Genomic DNA, 18,889 nt, shown 5'->3' with positions numbered 1-18,889 from the left:
CAGACAGACGCACCTCTACCCACCAGGACCCAGCGCCTGATGCCCAGCCTGATGCCCTCCTGTTGTTCACACCGGCACCTCTGTGGATCCAGGAACCCAGCCCCTCAGCACCCCCTCCCCAGCCCCACAACACACACAGTCGAGAGATGGTTTTGTGGCAAAATATTTTATTGCTGCCGTCCCCATGGTGGACCACTGGGGGTTATGAGGGTTGGAGTTGGGTGTTTCACAGCATCTTCTGAAACAGGGCGATGGCCTCATCCACCTTCCTGAGCTCTGCTTCTGTCTGCTGGAGCTGAGGACAGAAGAGGGGGTGGTGGGTGAGGCAGCCCAGGAGCGGAGAACCCCAAATGCCAAGAACAGACAGATTAGAGTTGGAAAGATGGGTGAGGACCATGGGCAGGGAGTAGCTGGGGGACCTGTGTTTGGCTGGCCTGTCTTCCCCCTAATTCTCACCAGCCTCCCGCCAGCAGCCTCCTCCTCTCCGACTAGAACCCTCATTCACTTCTATCAGCACCTTGTTCTCTTCCACCATCACTGGTCTCCTGGGTCCTGCCTTTTCCCAGACAAAGGGGCCTCAGAGCTCACATGCGCCACCCAGTGGCCCAGCCCCAGGCCCTGACCCGGAGGTAGAGCACAGTGGTTAGGAACGCAGGTTCTGAGGCAGGCCCTTAGCCTTCGCTTGGAAAACGGAGATGGTAATACTGCCCTGCTGTGAGAGGGCTTCTGGGTAGACAGGAGTGAGAGAACCCTGCTCAGCCATCCGGGTTCTCAGCCTCCACTCTTGTTCCTTTGTGCCCCTGCTTTACCCCGTGGTTCCTCCCTGCAGGCCCTAGGTGATCTGCTGAGCTCCGACTATACTGGCTCCGTCCTGAGCCCAGGTCCCGGCATGTGGACGTCATGTTCTGGGCACTGGGTGGTGCGAGAGGGGTCTGGCTGGCTGGCTGGTCTGCCTCCATCTTCAAATTGCTGTGTGACCCCAGGCTGCGCCCCTGCCCTGGCTGTCCTTCATGTGTAAAAGGAGGGATTCCATGGTCCCATGTGCTCTCCTGCCTGGGCCGGGCAGAGCAGCTGCAGGAGGGGGTTTGATGGTGGAGGGAGCAAGAGGTGGGAAATGGGGAAGGAACTGCCCCACATGCCACACACCTTGGCTTCATCTGCCTCCTGGACTTTGAGGGGCACCTTGACAGTGTAGCCTGAGGCGGCGCGGCGCTCCCGCAGACGCTGGGCCTGCCGCTGCGCTTCGTCACGCTTGGCCTGCAGTTTGCCCAGCTCCCGGGCAGGGTCTACTAGCCCCTGCAGCTGCAGGTGGACGGAGCAGCGGTCAGAGGCCAAGGCCACAGCGCAGCCCTGGGGTGCAGAAGCCCCCAGTGCCAGGACAGCCACGATCCCCGCGCTGGCCAGTGTCTGCACATAGCCCGACACCGCCGATGCCAGGGCACCTGTGGCCTCATCAGCCACTTCCAGGAAACCTGCCGGGGGAAGGGAGAGAGGTGAGGGACAGAAACGAGGCAGCCGTGCTAGATGCTGGTCCTGGGGTAGGAGGGGACAGGGGAACGTGCGGGCCCGAGTCTCACAGTCAGGCCGGATCCGGGTGAGGTTGTAGTCGGCACGTAGCGAGCGCACGGCTCGAGTGATGCTTAGGGCCAGCTCGAAGGCAGCTTCCGCCTCAGGGTCCTTCCAGGAGCACTGAGGGGAGGAGAAGGGGGTGAGGAAGCTGGGGCAGCTCTGAGGAGCTACCCGGAACCCCCTATCCAGGCCGTACCCCGTACCTCCGAGGGTTCTGGGTAGGCGGTGACACAGAGGCTAGGGGGAGCTTGTGGTGTCCGCCGCGGCAGCCGCTGGAACAGCTCCTCGGTCACGAAGGGCATGAAGGGTGAGAGCAGCCGCAGGCCCACGTCCAGGCAGGTGTAGAGGGTCTGGCGGGCGCACTCGGCTGCCACCTGGTCCACCCCATTCAGAACAGGCTTCAGACACTCCTGGGGGCAGGGGGACACAGGGTTAAGGACTGGAGAAGGCCAAGGAGTGGAAAGGGGGGCAGGCAGCTCCTCCTCACCAGGTAGACATCGCAGAGCTCGTAGAGCCAGAAGCTGTACTGGGCGGTGGTGACAGCCGGGAAGTCGTAGGCCTGGAAACCTTGGTTGCTGAGCCTCACAGCTTCGGTCAGCCGGCTGCGGATCCAGCGGTCCACCAGGCTCTCGCGGCCTCCAGGCTTGTCGGGGGAAGGAGCCTGTCAGCCAGGGGGCACCATGTGCCCAGGAGGAGGGGCCACAACCCCATGGGAACAGGAACCAAGGGGAATCTGCATTCCAGGAGGAAATGGGTCCAAAGCAACCACCATGTGTCCAGGGTGGTGGCCCAGGCCAGAAAGGCCTGGCCCCCGCCACTGTGCGGGAGAACCGCAGTGCCTGAGGCTTCCCATGTCCTTCTGTTCCCCCAGCTACATACAGGCTCCTGAGGGGCAGGGGCCGGGCTTGATGTTGGAATGGCAAGGGTGTGACCCGCGTGGGTGCTTCCCACTTCACCACCCAACAGGCTCTCACCTCAGACGTGGGTGAGGGCACAAAACCCTTCCCAAGGCCACGGAGGGCAAACTTGGTGGCGTTCCAGAGCTTGTTGCAGAAATGGCGATAGCCCAGTATCCGGTTCACATCCAGGTTGATGTCACGGCCTAGGTGGAGGTGGAGCGTGAGTCTACACTGCTCTCCCTCCTAGCCTAGGCCCTGGGCAGCGGAAAGCGGGGTGCCTCCAGGGAGGAAGAAGGATGCAGTTGAGACTGCGTGGGGAGCTGTACCCTGGGAAGTGTAGGCGCATAGTCCAAACCGGAGTGCATCGGTGCCACACTCGGGGATCCCCGTCGGGAAATCTGCCTTCTGTGGGGGCAGGAAGAGTCAACGAGAGAAGGGATCAACAGAGGAGGAGTCACGGAGGGGATTGTCCTAAGCCAGGATCACCCGCCTTCTGCCCACATGCTAGCCACTGGCCCACCCCTGTATCTGCCCCCTGTACCTGCCCCTCTTTCGCCTTCTCCACCTCACTGGGATCCAGGTTGCTGTTCAGTAACTGGTCATGGAGGCCCTGAAGGTGAGGTGGGAGCAGTCAGGGGCCCGTGGCCACCGCCTCACAGCTCTTCCCGGCCTGACCCAGCACCCAGCCCCACCTGCAGGGAGACCCCATGGATAACGTCCAGGGGGTCAATGACGTTGCCTAGAGACTTGCTCATCTTCCGGCCGTGGGCGTCCCGCACGATGGCATGGAGGTAGACCTGCAAGGCAAGGGCAGAGAAGGCCTGTGAGGACATCTCCCTACCTAGACCCCAATGCCTCTCCCCTCACCCCGACATCTGGTCTGCTCGTCTCTGAACCTCGGGCCCCTCAGTGGCCCCGCCACCCCCTTCTCGTGAATCAGAAGTGCTCCCTCTTCTAGGAAGCGGGGTACAAAATTGCTTAGCAGAGCACAGGCTGGTTTTCAGCCCCACCAGCTCCCTTGGCTGGGCCCACCCACAGCTGTCCATGTGAGGGAGGGGACTGGTGGGGGTCTTGGCTATCTCCACACCTCTTTGAAGGGCAGCTTGCCAGTGAGCTTGAGGCCAAGCATGACCATCCTGGCCACCCAGAAGAAGAGGATGTCATGGCCTGTCTCCAGCAGCGTCCCCGGGTAGAACACACTCAGATCTTCTGACTGGAATCAGAGCAGGGTGTGAGTGATGGGGAGCCACGCCCCCACACCCAAGATTCCCACCCGGCCCTGGGCTGACTCCAGGAATGTACCTGGTTGGGCCAGCCTAGGATGGAGAAGGGGAAGAGGCCAGAGGAGAACCAGGTGTCCAGTACATCTTCATCTGAGGGGGGCCAGAGGTCAGAAGTCAGAGGGGTAGAGGTGAGGATCGGCCCCCCTCTGCCCCCACCCCAAGGCCCCGCCTTGCCTTGCTGGAGACCGATCTTGTCAGGGGACACGCCGAACTCCTTGGCTGCCTTCTCCCGGGCCTCGGCCTCAGTGCGCCCGCTCACCCAGTACCGCCCGTCAGGGTCCTGCCATGCCCAGGTGGAGTGAGTACCCAAGAGGACGCCTCTGCCTTGTCCCCCCACCAAGACCCAATGCACTGAAAGCCCTCGCCCACCCCAGATGTGCCAGTCTCCAGCCCTGGCCTGGTTCTCACCTCCCCTGGGGGCACGGCAGGGTCATTGACAGTGATGAAGTAGGCTGGGATGCGATGGCCCCACCACAGCTGCCGGGAGATACACCAGTCCCTGAAAGTGGCAAGGGGAGGAAAGGGCATAAGGGGGGTGCGGGGCTCCAGGCTGTGCCCTGCTCGGCCCCTCGCCCAGTCGCCCTCCCCACATCAAGGGGCCTGACGCACCGGATGTTGTCCATCCAGGTGTGCCACGTCCGCTGATGGGCCTCTGGCAGGATGCGGAGGTCGCCCCGTGTCACGGCAGTGCTGGCGGCCTGAGCCATCTCCCCACAGCGCACGTACCACTGCGGCCGCAGCAGAGGCTCCACTACGTCCTTGGAGCGGCTGCAGGTACACGTGGGGGAGAGGCTGAGTGGTGAGCACCCCGAGGCACCCACCCCCTTCCCTGGCCTCCGCCCTCACTTGCAAAGCGGCACCACCATGGGGTTGTCCTCAATGCCACGAAATAGTCCCTGCTCCTTGAGCGCTGCCAGTACCGCCTTTCTGGCCTCAAACCTGGGCAGGCCCTGGTGGGGGAGACAGGCTCTGTCATGGCTGTGCCAGGAGCCCCGCTGTCTCCTGACACGGCCAGCTTGCCCAGGCTGTCTCACCAGGAAAGGCGGGGGCACGTTGACGAGGGCCCCGCGGGCGTCCATGATGCTGACGGCCTCCAGCCTGTGCCGCTGCCCAACCTCATAGTCATTCTGGTCGTGGGCGGGGGTGATCTTCACGGCGCCTGGGGTGTACGTGGGGGTGCGGGGTCAGGCGGGACCCTGCTGCTCACGTGCACCCCACCTTTTGCCAATGGATGTGCTCTCAGACCACCCTATCCCCCTAACACAGTCCCCTGAGAACCGGCCCCAAGTCCTGCAAGTTCAGGTGTGCCTCATGGCTCCCTTCTTTCCCGACAGGACAGCCGGGTGCTTACCTGTGCCGAACTCCATGTCCACAAAGTCATCAAAGACGATGGGGAGGCTCCGAGACACAAATGGGTGGATCACGCTCTTGCCCTTCAGGTGCTAGGAACACAGGGAGATGCCAGAAATGCACAATGGGCTGGGCCCGACTCCCTCCTACGCAGGGTCCTGATTTCTTGACACCCAAACTCCGTCCACAGGGCCATAAAGCAGCTGGAGCCATGTGTTTCTAATCCAGTTTTCTCAGAGCCCATCCCATCCCTACACGTAGTGTGGAAGCCCTCTTCACCCAGCATTCTTCCCCCAGCTGTGGGCAGCACCCCCACCACACCTGGTATCTGGGGTCTTTGGGGTGCACAGCTACGGCCACATCTCCCAGCATCGTCTCGATCCGAGTTGTTGCCACTACCACCTCCTCGTCGCTGTCTGGGGTGACAGGAGGCCTTGTGGTCTCAGCAGTGAGCCCTTCCCGCCCCTTGCCCAACCCAGCCCAGGATCCTGGTGCCCCTGGCTCCTACCTGAGCCTTGGACCTTGTAAGCAAAGGAGACGAGGACCCCAAACTCCACCTTCTCTTTGTAGCCAGGCACAGAGAGCAGGGTACGACCTGTCAGCTCCTTCTTATCCACCTATGAGACGGAGCTTAAGAAAAGAGGCCCAGGGGCTGGGGCTGGGGGGTGTGGTGGGGATGTGGAGAGCTGTGGGGAGGGAGGGGGCACACCTCGATGTCGGAGATGGCAGAGTTGAGGGTGCAGGACCAGTTGACAAGGCGGGTGCTGCGGTAGATGACTCCCTCCTCGTGGAGCCGTACAAAGGCCTCCGTCACAGCTGCTGACAGTTTCTAGTGGGAACAGGGGAAACCAGAGATGGGCCTGGGTGCCGAGGCAGCAGAGGCCAGTGGGACCTGGCAGCACAGAGCCCCCTGCCAGCACATAGGCCCCTTTAAGGGCTGGAGGGGAGAAGTGCTTTTCTTGAGCAGGGAGAGGGGACTATGGGAACACAGAGATAGGAAACGGCGTGGTGACACTGATATGGCAGGGAAGTCACTCAGGAACAGGGGCTAGTGCAGAGTTCTAGGGGTCCAAGCTCGGGGGAGGGGGAGGCCCCTCAGGTGCCACCTGAAGGAATTTGAGCTCCTATAGGGAGCGACAGGGAACACAAAGGGCTGTGACATGCGGTAGAAAGTGGCATTTGCAGCTGACCCCGAGTGGTTTCCTACAAGTGGACCGCTCTTCTATGGGGAGCTTCCCCCTCCCACCCCAGCCCCGAGACCCTGCCTACTCCTACTCACAGGATCCATGGTGAAACAGGCTCGATTCCAGTCCAAGGAGCTGCCAAGCTTCTTCAGCTGGTGGTAAATCCGGTCACCTTTCCTGGAAGTGGACAGACAGACTGGGATCAGCAATGGTGTCTGGGTAGAGGGTGACATCAGGTAGCTAAGGAGGCGGGGGGGGGGGGTCACTTATCGCTCTGAGATGGACCTGGGCCCTGGGCCCACATGACCCTCAGCCTCTGTGAGTGAGTCTGACCCTGCAGCCAGGGTCGCAGGGCTGTGATGCCAGCAGGGACTTGGCACTCACTCCTCCTTCCACTTCCAGACCTCTTGCAGGAAAGCCTCTCGCCCCAGCTGGTGTCGACTCAGCCCCTGCTCGCGCCAGAGTTTCTTCTCCACCACCACCTGGGTGGCAATGCCCGCGTGGTCACAGCCAGGATTCCACAGGGTGGTCTCTCCACGCATGCGGTGCCTGCAGGGAGCACGGAGAAGCAGAGGTGAGCGCGTGGTGGAGCTACCCCAAGGGAAGCAGTGACTCCAGACAGGTGGTCTATGGACTCAGGAAAGGAAGGGGCGGTGGATCAGAACTCTCCCCATGCTAAAACAGTCAGGGAGAGATGTGTCAGGAAAGCCCAGGCAATTTGGCAAAAACAACTAAGAGGAGACTGCTGCCCAACTAGATAGCAAAACATATCAGAGAGCTATGATTATTAAAACAAGTTTTCACAGGAACCAGGAACAAAGTTACCGATGGCCTGGAAACAGATCTAAGCATTATTTAGTATTTGTTAAGGGTGGCATTTCACGTCAGTGGAGAAAGGACAAAGTGTTCAATAAATTTGTTTGGGACTGTAGCTAATTTGACTGGAAAATTGCCCTACTTCCCCATAGTCAGAAAAATAATTTTATTTTAAAGTCTAAATTTAATTTTAATTCAGTTTCTTAAAAAACCCTTCAACTTAACAAAACTATGAGAGAAAACATTAGAAAACAGTGTATCATTTCCAAACATAAAAAAAGAAGAAAATAATAGGTGATCATGTTTATAACTTTGAGGCAGGGGAGGCTTTCTTTAACAAGATAGTGAGTAGTAGTGGCAGTAGTCGGAGAAGGCAATGGCAAGCCACTCCAGTACTCTTGCCTAGAAAATCCCATGGATGGAGGAGCCTGGTGGGCTGCAGTCCGTGGGGTCGCTACGAGTCAGACATGACTGAGCGACTTCACTTTCACTTTTCACTTTCACACATTGGAGAAGGAAATGGCAACCCACTCCAGTGTTCTTGCCTGGAGAATCCCAGGGACGGGGGAGCCTGGTGGGCTGCCGTCTATGGGGTCACACAGAGTCGGACACGACTGAAGTGACTTAGCAGCAGCAGCGTGGTAGTAGTAGTAAAATCGCTCAGTTGTGTCCAACTCTTTGCGACCCCTTGGACGGTAGCCTACCAGGCTTCTCCATCCATGGGATTCTCCAGGCAAGAATACTGGAGTGGGTTACCATTTCCTTCTCCAGGGGATCTTCCCGACCCAGGGATCGAACCTGGGTCTCCCGCATTGCAGGCAGACGTTTTAACCTCTGAGCCACCAGGGAAGATTACATCAAAGAACATTGGTAAACTTAATTAGGTTCACTGTATTTGTACATTATTTTCAATGAGTCACCAAACTACATTATATTCATTACTGCACTGATCTGTTTACCCCACTAGGTTTAGAGCTCCTTGGAGACAGGACTGTAGCAACTCCTTTCTCATACAGACCACAGGTGTTTCTTATATGCTGTAATGGATATGAATACTTTCTGACATTTTTAAGATATTGTTGCTTAGTCGCTAAGTCATGTCTAATTCTTTGTGACCCCATGGACTATAGCCCACCAGGCTCCTCAGTCCGTGGGATTTCCCAGGCAAAAATATTGGCGTGGTTTGCCATTTCCTTCTCCAGGGAGCTTCCCGACCCAGGGATCGAACCTGTGTCTCTTTCGTTGCCAGGTGGATTCCTTATCACTGAGCTACCTGGGAATCCCATGGGTACATGAATACGTAAGTAAATAGGAAAGGTCTTGAAAGACACACAACAAAAGGATAACAGTGGCTAATTCTTAGGAGGGAGTGAATCTGGAAGAAGGTGGTCAAGTAAACCTGAAGCTTTAAATTTCTAACAAGAAAATATTCACATTATTTCTTTCTAAATTCAAAATAATGTTATTTTTAGTGGCATGAGAAGAGAGTTTGCAAGTGGAAGTGTTGGTTACTTGTCCAGAAGAGGATGCTAAGTCATCAGATGGGAATGACCTAGAGGCAAGAGTAGCACCACCAGGGGGCAGGGGTGAGAGCCCCAGTCAGCAAAGAGAAGGGAGCCAAGGAGCAGGAGGAGCCAGAAGGCAGAGGGAAGCCTAGAGCAGAGGACAGGAGCTCACCAGCGGGTCAGGGAGTCCTGGATGGCGTTGGTGAGCGCATGGCCCAGGTGCAGGGAGCCTGTCACGTTGGGGGGTGGGATGCACATCATGAAGATGCCCCGGGGGTTTGGTGCTGACACGCTGGAACGCTGACGGGGAGGAAGATGGGTGCTTGCTAAGGCCTCATGTCACCTCTTCCGTGGCCTGGCCCCTTCCTGGGCCATGGATCCTTCAGCCCTGTCCCTCCCCGCCCCCATCCCCCCCGCCTGGGCGGCAGTGTCCACTCACCCCATACTCAGGCCTGAAGAAGCCCTGCTGCTCCCACCAAGGGTACCAGGCAGCCTCCACGTACTGAGGGCTGTAGGAGTCAGGCATGGTGCCACTGACATCTGAGGGAGAAGGGCAGGGTCAGAGCTGAAGCTGGGGGCAGCTGGGAAAGGGACGAGGGGCCAGCAGAGAAGGACATGGGCCTCACTAAGCAAAGCAGTGGGAGGACGGACAGAGGAAACAGCAAAGAAAAGAGAAAAGGAGGCTGGGAGAAGAGTGGGGGTCTCTCTTCCCCCTCTGTTCTTTCAGTACCTTTCTTTTCCCCAGGTGGGGTCGGGAGATCGTAGGTAATGACCCCAGGATCCCGTTTCTCCCTCTTCTCTGGTTTTGGTTTCTTCTGCTTGGGAGGGAAAGGATAGAGGCCGAGATACCAGCCACTCACCGTGGCACCAACCCTCCAGCCTGCTCCACCCTCAGCCTCTCACCTCCCCAGGGGGCGGCTGCTGCTGTTGGACCTTCTGCTTCTGCTGGAATTTCTCTAGTTTCTCCCGTTTCTTGGCCTCTTTCTTGAGTTGAGCAGCTGTCTTTGGGGGTGCAGGGACCTCAGAGCCTGGCAAGAGGCACAGAAAGGCAGACCTGTCACTGCAGGTCTATGAACAGCACTGTTCACAGGGCTACCATGTCTCAGATGGCCTATTTAACTCCCCAAAGGCTCCCCCATGTTGACCTCCCACCTACCATCCCCCAGCTCCTGTCCCATTGATTCTGCTATTCCTAAGACAGAAAAGACAATGAGCAAGGGCCCAGAGGAACCCCCTCCCCACCCACTCTCCATCCTTCCTCACCTGGCTGTTGGGAGAGAGACCTGGCCCCTGAATACAGAACCACCTCTCCCAGTACGGCCCGGAATTCTGGCTGCTGAACACATGTGATAAACCAGCGAGTCACATTACCCCAGATCTGGCGGGCAGAGGGGTCCAGGACCTGGGGTGGGGGAAAGATATGAATTATCCTTAGTCACCCTGTAGTGAGGTCCGAGGGAACCTGTCCTCATTCTTCCCCAGGTCCCAGTGACTCACATAACGGAAAGGCAGCAGCAAGGCTGTGACAGCTGCCAGGTCAGCCAGAGTCGGGGCCTCCCCGGCCAGGTAGGTGTGCAGTCGAAGCCACTCTTCCAAGGGGCTCAGGGCTCTGCCTAGGGCGGCCAGTGCAGCCTAGTGGGAAGGTGAAGGGGTATGAGGTAACACTTGGGCCACCTCAGTCCCCAACCCATGCAATCCATTTGGGCTTCCTTCCATTCCCACAGATCACCAGTTTCTTCCTCACTGAAAAGATCATAATAAAAATTCTTCCCACTCAATCAGTAAATGACTACTGAAAACTTTTTTGGGGGGCTGGGTCACAGGGCATGTGGGATTCCTTGACCAGGAATCCAACCATGCCCCCTGCAGGGGAAGCACAAAGTATATTAATCACTGGACTGCCAGGGAAGTTCCCCTACTGAACACTTATTATATGTCAGCTGCAATATACTAAGCACAAGAGGCTAAAGATTACATGAGGCAACACGGTAATTGCTTTGGCAAATATGTATTAAGTACCTCCTGCATGCCAGGCACTTAACTAATGAACAAGGAGGCAGTTTGAACAGATGGAGACCATGACCTATTGGAGCTTACATTCTAGTGGGGGGGGCGACATAAATGTGCAAATATATAATGCATTACCCTATTGTTCTCCTTAAAAGCCCTGAAAAAAATAAATGAGGCTGAGGGGGAGAGAGAATCCCAGAGTGGGAGCCCTCTATTTCCATAGGGTAGTCAGGATATGAGGGGGGTGAGTCAGGATCCAAGTTATATATTCATTTCATTCATTCGTTCGTTCAAAAACTATTAAGGATCCATCATATGCTCAATATTCTGCAAGGAGGTGGTATTAGGCCTGTAAGGCACAGCTCCATTCAGGAAGAATTCACATTTATAATCTGGTGTGATTATCTCTCCTTTCCCCTGCTTACTTTCTTCATTTCTTTTCTCCTTTGTCTTCTTCCAGCAACTGTCTTCTCTGACTGCCTCTCCTCATCTCTTCTTCACCCAGTCTTTTCTTACAATTCATAGTAACCTCTAACTAACCTCCTCAATTTCAGATTCACCAAATTCAGAGACTTTTAAAGTACCTGGCACTAGATTATGTGTTCTGCACGCATCTTTTAACCTTCTCAACATGTTCTCAATTTTCGTTTTCATAGACATAAGAAAACCAAGGCTCAGAGAGTTTAACCTGCCCAAAGTTACTATACCAGGTGGCAACCCCAGATATGATCAGTCTTTTTCAACGTCTGATACGCTATCTTCCTGGCTCACCATCCATTCCGAGTTTTGCTTTCTTCTAAATTTACCCCTCCCACTTCGCGCTCCTTCTCACCTGGGGGTCTTGGGCCGAGCTTCGGAGTCCCAAGGCCGGCAGCGTAGCCCCACAGGCAGCTGGTATTAGCTCGGTGTCAGCGTAACTGACCCACTGTTGGACCAGGACGGCTGCCCGACTACCCCCGGGACCCCCCAGGCCTGCTGGCCACAGCAGCTGGGACACAGCCGTGGCCCCCCACACCCAAAGCCCACCGGGACCCTGTTCCAGGGCTGGCAGACGGGGTGGAGGAAAAGGAGTCCGGCTGGCGGGGGGCGGCTGGAGACAGATGCGGGGGTGGGCTCCTCCCCATCCCGGACCCTCCCCAGCTTCCCCGTAGCGAGCAGCTATGAGGGCTCGGAGGCTGGGGAAGGCATCGGGGTGAGGAGAGACGTACAAAATGGACATGGTTACGCGGGAGGTCCGAACGCGGTGGAAAAACCCTAAGGAGAAAGAGAGACAAGGTAAGACCGAGGCATCTAGGACCAAGTATGACTGGGCCTCAAGACCCGAGGACCCAGCTCTCGGAGTGGCAGTGACAGAGGGAAACTAACTTCCCGTGTCCGCGGGCCCTCGGGGAGTGTGGGAAGCTCGTAGGAGCTCCTAGGCGGCAGTGGGACGCGGGTTAGGGCTGCATGTACGTACTGGAGGGAGGTGGTCACACTGAGCCGGGCATCCACCTCATAGCCGGGCGCCGGCCGAAGTTGGACTGGCCTGGCGGCTGCGGCCGAGAAATCCAGCGGGTAGGGACGGCGGGCGGTTCTCTGGGCGACCCTAGCTCCCTGCGACAGCCGCCCGGGCCGTCGGCGCCCACGTGTGCCCCGCTTTGTGACTGCGAGCGTTTCCGGGCCCGCGGGTCATGGCGCGGGCGACCGTGCCCCGCCTGCGTGTGCGGCCGCGGTCCTGCTGGACCGTGGCCCGGGGGCGGTCACGCGGCCTGCTGCAGATCGCGCTCCTGAGGAATGGCGCGGGGCGCGGGCGCGGGGGTGGCGGGGGAGGACGCCCCCGGGAACCGCGATCCCGTCAGGCGCCGCCGCGAACACCCCGCGCGGGTCCTCGGCCGGGAGGGAGGGCGGTGCCGAGCCCGCAGCCGGGAAAGCGGCTGGGAGAGCGCTACCCTGGAGTCCATTCGACCAAAGGCCCCGGCGTGCAGGTTCTCCCTCTCCTAACCTCCCAGGCCTCATTTCCTCTGTGGGAACAGGGAGTCACGCTGGAGGGCCTCTAACGTGCCTTCATGCTGCAAACTCTTATCTGTAGCGGGAACTCTTATTTGCTAACTGCCTGTGTTCAATGCCAGCAACTCTCCACAGCAAAAATTGTCACTTGTTTGTATTTATCTACAATAGATATCGGGAAAAGTGTACTGATTTGGGGGGCTTGAGGAAAAAATCCAGCAGCATCAAACGTATTTTTCGTGTCTCATTAACTTTCATATTAATGGAAAGGCAGCAAGCACTGTACATACACTATAAGGCTGTGTTGGGTAGGCAAATGTTCAGAAAACACGGCATAGTCCAGTTGGGGTAATGATACGGTTTATACCAGGAGAGTAGTAGCGGACAATGCTGGGGTAATTGAGAGTAACAGGGCTTGGACAAATTGAGCACGTCTTTCCCACCTGCTCTCCAGCCCCCTTCCCAAAGCGCACACAGAACCACAACTCGAATTTGCTTCTTAAATTTTATTCCCGATGCGGGATAGATTCCTTCCCTCCCTACAATAAATCACGTGCTACCCTGGAGAGATCTGAGAGATTCTCCCACCACCTCCAGGGAAGAAGTGAGAAAGGCAGGTGCTGGAGACAGGGAAGGCTTCTCAGTTCCTCAGCCTACTCAACAGAGGACAGCAGCTCCCCATTATTAGCCCTCTTATCCACATTCCTTAAAAAAAAAAAAAGAAGAAGCTTTTGCTAACAAAAAACAAACAACACCTCAAGAAGTATGGGAGGGAGGCCTCCGGGGCTGGGACATGATGTTAAGGGTCACCAATAGGAGGGGAAGGGAGGAGGAACTATCACTGCTTCTGCTGCAGGGCCTCCTTCCTTGCTGCATCTTGTAGCAACTGTGTGTCGACTTCATCTGCTGGCAACTGCACATAGCGAACCACTGAGCCCCGGATGAAGCAGTTCTTCACTGATAACTAGACAAAGATAAGCAAATGTGAAAACACCCTTAAAAAATGCCCTCTATCCACCCAGGGACCTCCTGCTTTCTTTGAGAGGTGTTCCTCTTCTCTACTATCCACAACTCACCATGTGAGGGTATTTCTCAGGGTCTGTGACACTGATGTCAGTTAGTTTGATGTTGAGATACTAAGAAAAGATGAACACCATCATTAAAACTAGAGACGAGATGAAAGTACCCAGCTCTCAAGCTCTCCCGTTTCCTTCCCCAAGACCCCATTCAGAGCCCTTATAATCTCACCTGATCCACAGAATGGAGGGTTCCACAGATGCTGTTATGGGCAGAGAGAGGGTAAAACCAAATTAATTTATACCAAAGTCAACACAGAGGTGACTTCAGAGCAGGGGATAAGAACATGGATGGGGGAAGTAAAGGACTTTAGAAACCAGAAAAGGTACACCCAGAAAGGGGCATGACTAAGCTCTGGAGTAGGGAAAGAAAGTGCTTCCAGAGCATTGTTATTTTAGACCTCACATCTCTTCTCCCTAAACCAACTCACCCTTGTAGCCGCCATCAAACAACTGTTATTATGTGCCAGACCTGTATTCTCCATAGTATTTGTAATCTTTACAGCCATTTCATTGGGTACCTATTATGAAACATCCAGGGGCCCAGAAACATTTTGTAACTTGGCCAAGTTTAGAACAAGGATTTTGATCCAGGCCTGTCTGACCCCCCAAATCATCAGTTCTTTTCAAATATTGCTGCTTCGGAACCAGAGCCCTGTATGTAATGTATATAAATTAACAAATTAGCAGTGTTCTTGATGATGTAGGCACAAGGGATGTCTTCTCCCTCAATCCATGAGCCCCCTGCAATGTTAAAGAGGAATGCTATCTAAATACCAGTGCTTCAAGCCAGACTCTCTCCCAATCCTTTGATTTCTGCCAATGGTTTCAACACTCTCACAACCTCAAACCCTGTAAATCGAGGACCCTTCATGTCCTACAAATCCCCACTGTTTGCTGATGTCTAACATTTCTTCAATTTCTGTAATTCTCTTTGACAAACCAAGGTCTGATGACTTTACAGCTCAATCCAGGCTAGCCTCCAGCCTGGCTGCCCTCATCCTGACCATCGTGCATGTCACCACCAGATTCTAAGTTCCTTAGAACCTGTTTCTCAAACACTAATGTGTGCTCAAAGATTCTAAGAATCTATGACAAAAGAAACATAAGCTAGTGTAGTATGTGTATAGTGTGGTAAAGGTTGTCAATAGTTTTCTTTGTAAGAATTACTCTTTAATTGCCTTTTTTTGTATTAAAAAATGGTTAATAAATAGCAGTTTTTAAAACATCCTTATCTTGCCAAAATTCAAGTTGTCGGTTCTCTGTTGGGCCCTGGTTTTTGTAAAATTCTAAGTGTTTGAAATCCAGTGTCAGACCAACTGCCTCAATGGTGATTTCACCATATTCCTGGGTGCTAAAAAAAAAAACACCTTTGATGGTACCCTATCATGTACGGCAGCTGTGAAATACCTTTCAGAAATTGCATAAAGTGGTAACTTTTCTTCAGTCCCCTTAGAATGAGATACTTGGCACAAAAGTGGTCTGACACCCAGCATGAGAGAAAGAGCACTTCTCCCAACCCCATGGATTACCTTCGAACCTTTAAGTCCTTGCTTTAGGGTCTGGGGCTATAACAACAGTTATTCTTGCCATTTGGAAAACCCAGGAAGAAAAAAGGAGGAAAATGAAAAACAAGTCATCTTACAGAAGTGATGAAAGTAGTTGTGGTTTCCACACTTGTCTCACTATATGGGCCCAATTTATATGCCATCAATATCACATGCATTGCAGGTACCATAGATCAGAAATCTCTGACCTAAAAGGCAAATAAATCCCTTGCTTCACCATTCCACCATGTCAATGTTTCCCCCACTAAAAAATTATCTCACACAGAAATGTAGAACTGCTGGGAAGAGAATACATTGACTTAAACTTTCACAGTCAGGTAGTATGTTTTGATATTTAAAATGTACATTTCATTCAAAGGATTTTTTTCTTCTAATGAAAGGAGATGTATACAAAGATTTACCCTTGAGATTGTTCAGGGCAAAATCACTTGTAAAAATGAAGAACTGGGAACAGCCTAAGTGTCCAGCAGCAAGGTTTTACTTAAATCAGTTCTAGCCAGCTTAGAACAATGCCATTCAGACATTAACAACGTTAAACATCAACTTTATTGACATGGAAAATACCCACAACATACTGTTAAGTGAAAAGCAAGTTTCACAACTGCATAGAGACTATGACCCTGTTTTTAATTTAAAAAGGGTTGGAGTGAAAGTTGCTCAGTCATGTCTGACTCTTTGCGACCCCATGGACTATAAAGTCCTTGGAATTCTCCAGGCCAGATTACCGGAGTGGGTAGCCTATCCCTGCTCCAGTGGATCTTCCTGACCCAGGAATTGAACCAGGGTGTCCTGCATTCCAGGTGGATTCTTTACCAACTGAGTTATCAGGGAAGCCCATTAAAAAGGTATGGGGAGGCGGCAGGGGAAGGGGGGGCAAATAATGGAATTTAAGTTCCGGTTTTGTCTTTTACTAGTTGTGTAGACCTAACCAAGTTTCTTAATCTATCCAACCTTCAGTTTCCTCATGTGTAAAACTGCAACAATAGTGTATGTCATGTAGAGATGTTCTGAAAATAAAATTAGTTAATTTATTCAGGCCTGTGTTAGACATTAGGTACACAGTGGTAAGCTTAAACATGGACTTGGCCCTGTAGGAAAGACAGTTCCTAAACAGTTTAATACATTTCTATGAAATCACAATTTGAGAAGCACCCATTAGCAAGGAAAAAGACTTTTTAACAGAAGTGTTGGCTAGAACCAGGAAAGTCCAGGGATATAGCGTTTAATCCAAGTCCTGAGAGATGATTAGAAGCTAATGATACAAGGGGACAGGGGATGTAAAAGCAGTACAGACAGAAGGAGCTGCACTGGTCTCCTGTGTATCTTTTATATTTTCTTCAACATAAGTGAGATTATGCTACATATACAGTACTGCAATAGCTTTTCCTATTGCTATCTCATTTCTATGTGACAGCTATATTATATGGAAATACCACAATCGAACCCATTCCCTATTTATGGCTATTTTCCCCCAAAATTGTGACTATTACACACACACACACAAATCTACCAACATCTTTCTACATACATCGTTACCTGTGGAACTGATACTTCGATTTCTAGAAGTTGGGTCTGCCCTGTCTTCTCTCTGGTACTTACTACTTATATATTTCTTTATATTGTTTTCCAATACATGATACAACTCCCCAGCTAATCTGTAAGTTTAAGGCACAAGTCATTTCTTCCTTTTGTATCTCTCCCACCTTGCCTAATACTCAAATACTCGTCAAATTAAACAGGTTCCAGGGCGCTCGGCACATCCACCCCCTACAAACCCGTAGGAACAAGTACCTACCTCAGGTCATTCTTGAGTTCCACGACCACATCCTTGCCGACAAGGGACTTGAAAAAGGAATAGAAGAGCTATTGGGCGAGAGGGGAAAAACCATCATATGGGAAGGGACATAGTAAAGAGGTGTGAATCCCTGCCAGTATTACCAGACACTGGTATTGGGATCCCGCCACATCTCTGGCAGTTCTCTAAACTTTACAGGAATACACAGGAAGGAATACTCGAATGAACAGCTGCAGCCCTGACGATGATGCACACTACGAGCCCCTGACACAAAGCCCCAGAGTCATCTGCCCTGCACACGTGGGTTCTGCCTCAATGGACTATCTCTTCTGGGGTCCTGCCCACGCCTCCTAGAGAACTGCAGAAAGTACTCCACCCGCTCCTTCTCGGAGCCTGGTCTCCGTCAGGGAAATGCTCCTCGAGGTCTACTGTCCCTGCTGACTCTCTCATAAGGGGTGAAAACTTCCATTTGCTTCCAAGTCTCTTCTCAAAGAACATGAGGTACAGGAACCAGTAATGGAGGGAAAAATCTAGGGTCCAACGCCAGCCCGGAGGAACAAAGCCTCCAAAGGGATGCCCACCCCGCCCCCAACCGTCCCAACCGCCCGCGCTCCCCGAGGGCGCCCCCTTGTGACGTCACGGCACCTACCATGGTGCTTGCGCCGCCGACTCTCGCCGGACCGGGAAGGCGCGGGCCGGGTGCTGTGGGCCGGAGGCCTGGCGGGGAATTGGAACGCGAGCCCGCGCGTGGGGCGGGGAGGGGTCGCGCAGGCGCAGCGGGGTGGCACAGCGGAGAGCTCTGAGTGTTGGAGGCGAGCGAACGGCTGAATTGCGGCTCAGGGGGAGCCGGCCCGGTAAAACTGAGGAGAAAGCCAAAGCCGGGAGAGGGGCGGGGCTTCCCGCCTTCCGACTTCCTCCCGGAGGGGCGAGCTCCCACCGCGCAGGCGCGAGCCCCAGCTGCGCCCGAGGGTGGAAAAGGCTGGCTTACCGCCTCTCAGCTTTTTGTTCCTTTCTGTGACAATAAATTCACTCCCAGCCCGACTTGCTCTTACCCTAAAGACACTTCCTATTGCAGACTGACTGCCAGGGAACTTGTGAAAATCCGTGATGATTTGTACACTTCTCTGTATGCTACACTTGGGTAACAGCACCACCACAAATTGGGAAGTCCCCGAGATCAAGAGCCTGCACGCCAGGAAATCTTGATTTTCATCAAAGGTTCCCAATAAACACATTACTCTCTCAGTCCACATTTCTTTTACACTTTGCCTACGGCTGTCCTGTAAAGGACTGAGTAAAACACAACACACTGGATCGGGGATAAAAATACCCATTCTAATATTTCACTTCCAAATATTTCCCTCCCAAACACAAAGGGACACAAATGCAGTAAATGCAGTTACACATACTTCTACATCATGTTCCCCCAGGCTTTATAAGTATGCGAAATTATGACACAATTACTTGTGTAATTACTTATTTTTTAAGGAATAAGCTCATCATAAGTTTTTCATTTCTCTTCTTGCATAAAAGTACACATTTGTTAGGTTTTTTAAGAAATATATTCAGCAGGTAAAGGACTGTATTATTGAGTGCGCAGGGGCTGGATCTCCTAGGCTCCACCTATGAGTGACATCAGGACATCAAGCAGAAGTTTGGGTCCTTGCCCCAACTCCCCAGCTCAACCTTAAATACCTAAATCAGTCAATTACTTAAAAGCAGTCTCTAAATTAGCAGCTGCTCTAACTGGGGCTAAAAGTTAAAGGTGCCAAATAATCAAAATTTTTTTTCCTTCTTCAGTCAGCTCATGAAAATTCAAATACTTTGCCCTTACCAGCTTAATCATTC

The 18,889-nt window shown here is 53.5% G+C and overlaps 2 protein-coding genes across 3 annotated transcripts; both read right to left on the bottom strand.

The window, feature by feature from the left end:
- Window positions 1–153: 153 nt before the first annotated feature.
- Window positions 154–12,324, bottom strand: VARS1 (valyl-tRNA synthetase 1). Of its 2 annotated transcripts, none has more exons than XM_055406572.2 (30): window positions 12,073–12,324; window positions 11,449–11,870; window positions 10,104–10,238; window positions 9,870–10,008; window positions 9,510–9,634; window positions 9,337–9,424; window positions 9,046–9,146; window positions 8,779–8,906; window positions 6,670–6,834; window positions 6,381–6,462; window positions 5,811–5,930; window positions 5,610–5,718; window positions 5,423–5,517; window positions 5,103–5,193; window positions 4,786–4,910; window positions 4,598–4,701; window positions 4,361–4,519; window positions 4,160–4,250; window positions 3,926–4,031; window positions 3,771–3,841; window positions 3,556–3,681; window positions 3,161–3,265; window positions 3,010–3,078; window positions 2,795–2,873; window positions 2,544–2,671; window positions 2,057–2,212; window positions 1,773–1,979; window positions 1,578–1,689; window positions 1,147–1,472; window positions 154–295 (listed from the first exon to the last, which is right to left on the bottom strand). In XM_055406572.2, the coding sequence occupies exons 2-30, from the start codon at window positions 11,833–11,835 to the stop codon at window positions 227–229; spliced, it is 3,798 nt and encodes a 1,265-aa protein (XP_055262547.2). In that variant the 5' UTR covers window positions 11,836–11,870; window positions 12,073–12,324; the 3' UTR covers window positions 154–226. The 2 variants fall into 2 exon arrangements, with proteins under 2 accessions (XP_055262547.2, XP_055262548.2); XM_055406573.2 differs by having other exon boundaries at window positions 9,337–9,421; window positions 12,073–12,323.
- A 633-nt stretch (window positions 12,325–12,957) lies between these two features.
- LSM2 (LSM2 homolog, U6 small nuclear RNA and mRNA degradation associated) lies at window positions 12,958–18,887 on the bottom strand. Its single transcript, XM_055406574.2, has 6 exons — window positions 18,876–18,887; window positions 17,691–18,020; window positions 17,042–17,109; window positions 13,851–13,881; window positions 13,679–13,738; window positions 12,958–13,566 (listed from the first exon to the last, which is right to left on the bottom strand). Exons 1-6 carry the CDS (start codon window positions 18,885–18,887, stop codon window positions 13,441–13,443), a joined length of 627 nt encoding a protein of 208 aa, XP_055262549.2. The 3' UTR covers window positions 12,958–13,440.
- Window positions 18,888–18,889: the final 2 nt, after the last annotated feature.

Source organism: Moschus berezovskii, chromosome 23 (genome assembly GCF_049115385.1).
Source record: "Moschus berezovskii isolate FMDL1 chromosome 23, NW_MosBer_1.0, whole genome shotgun sequence".
Classification (NCBI taxonomy): domain Eukaryota; kingdom Metazoa; phylum Chordata; class Mammalia; order Artiodactyla; family Moschidae; genus Moschus; species Moschus berezovskii.
This window is presented reverse-complemented; position numbering and strand designations above follow the sequence as displayed.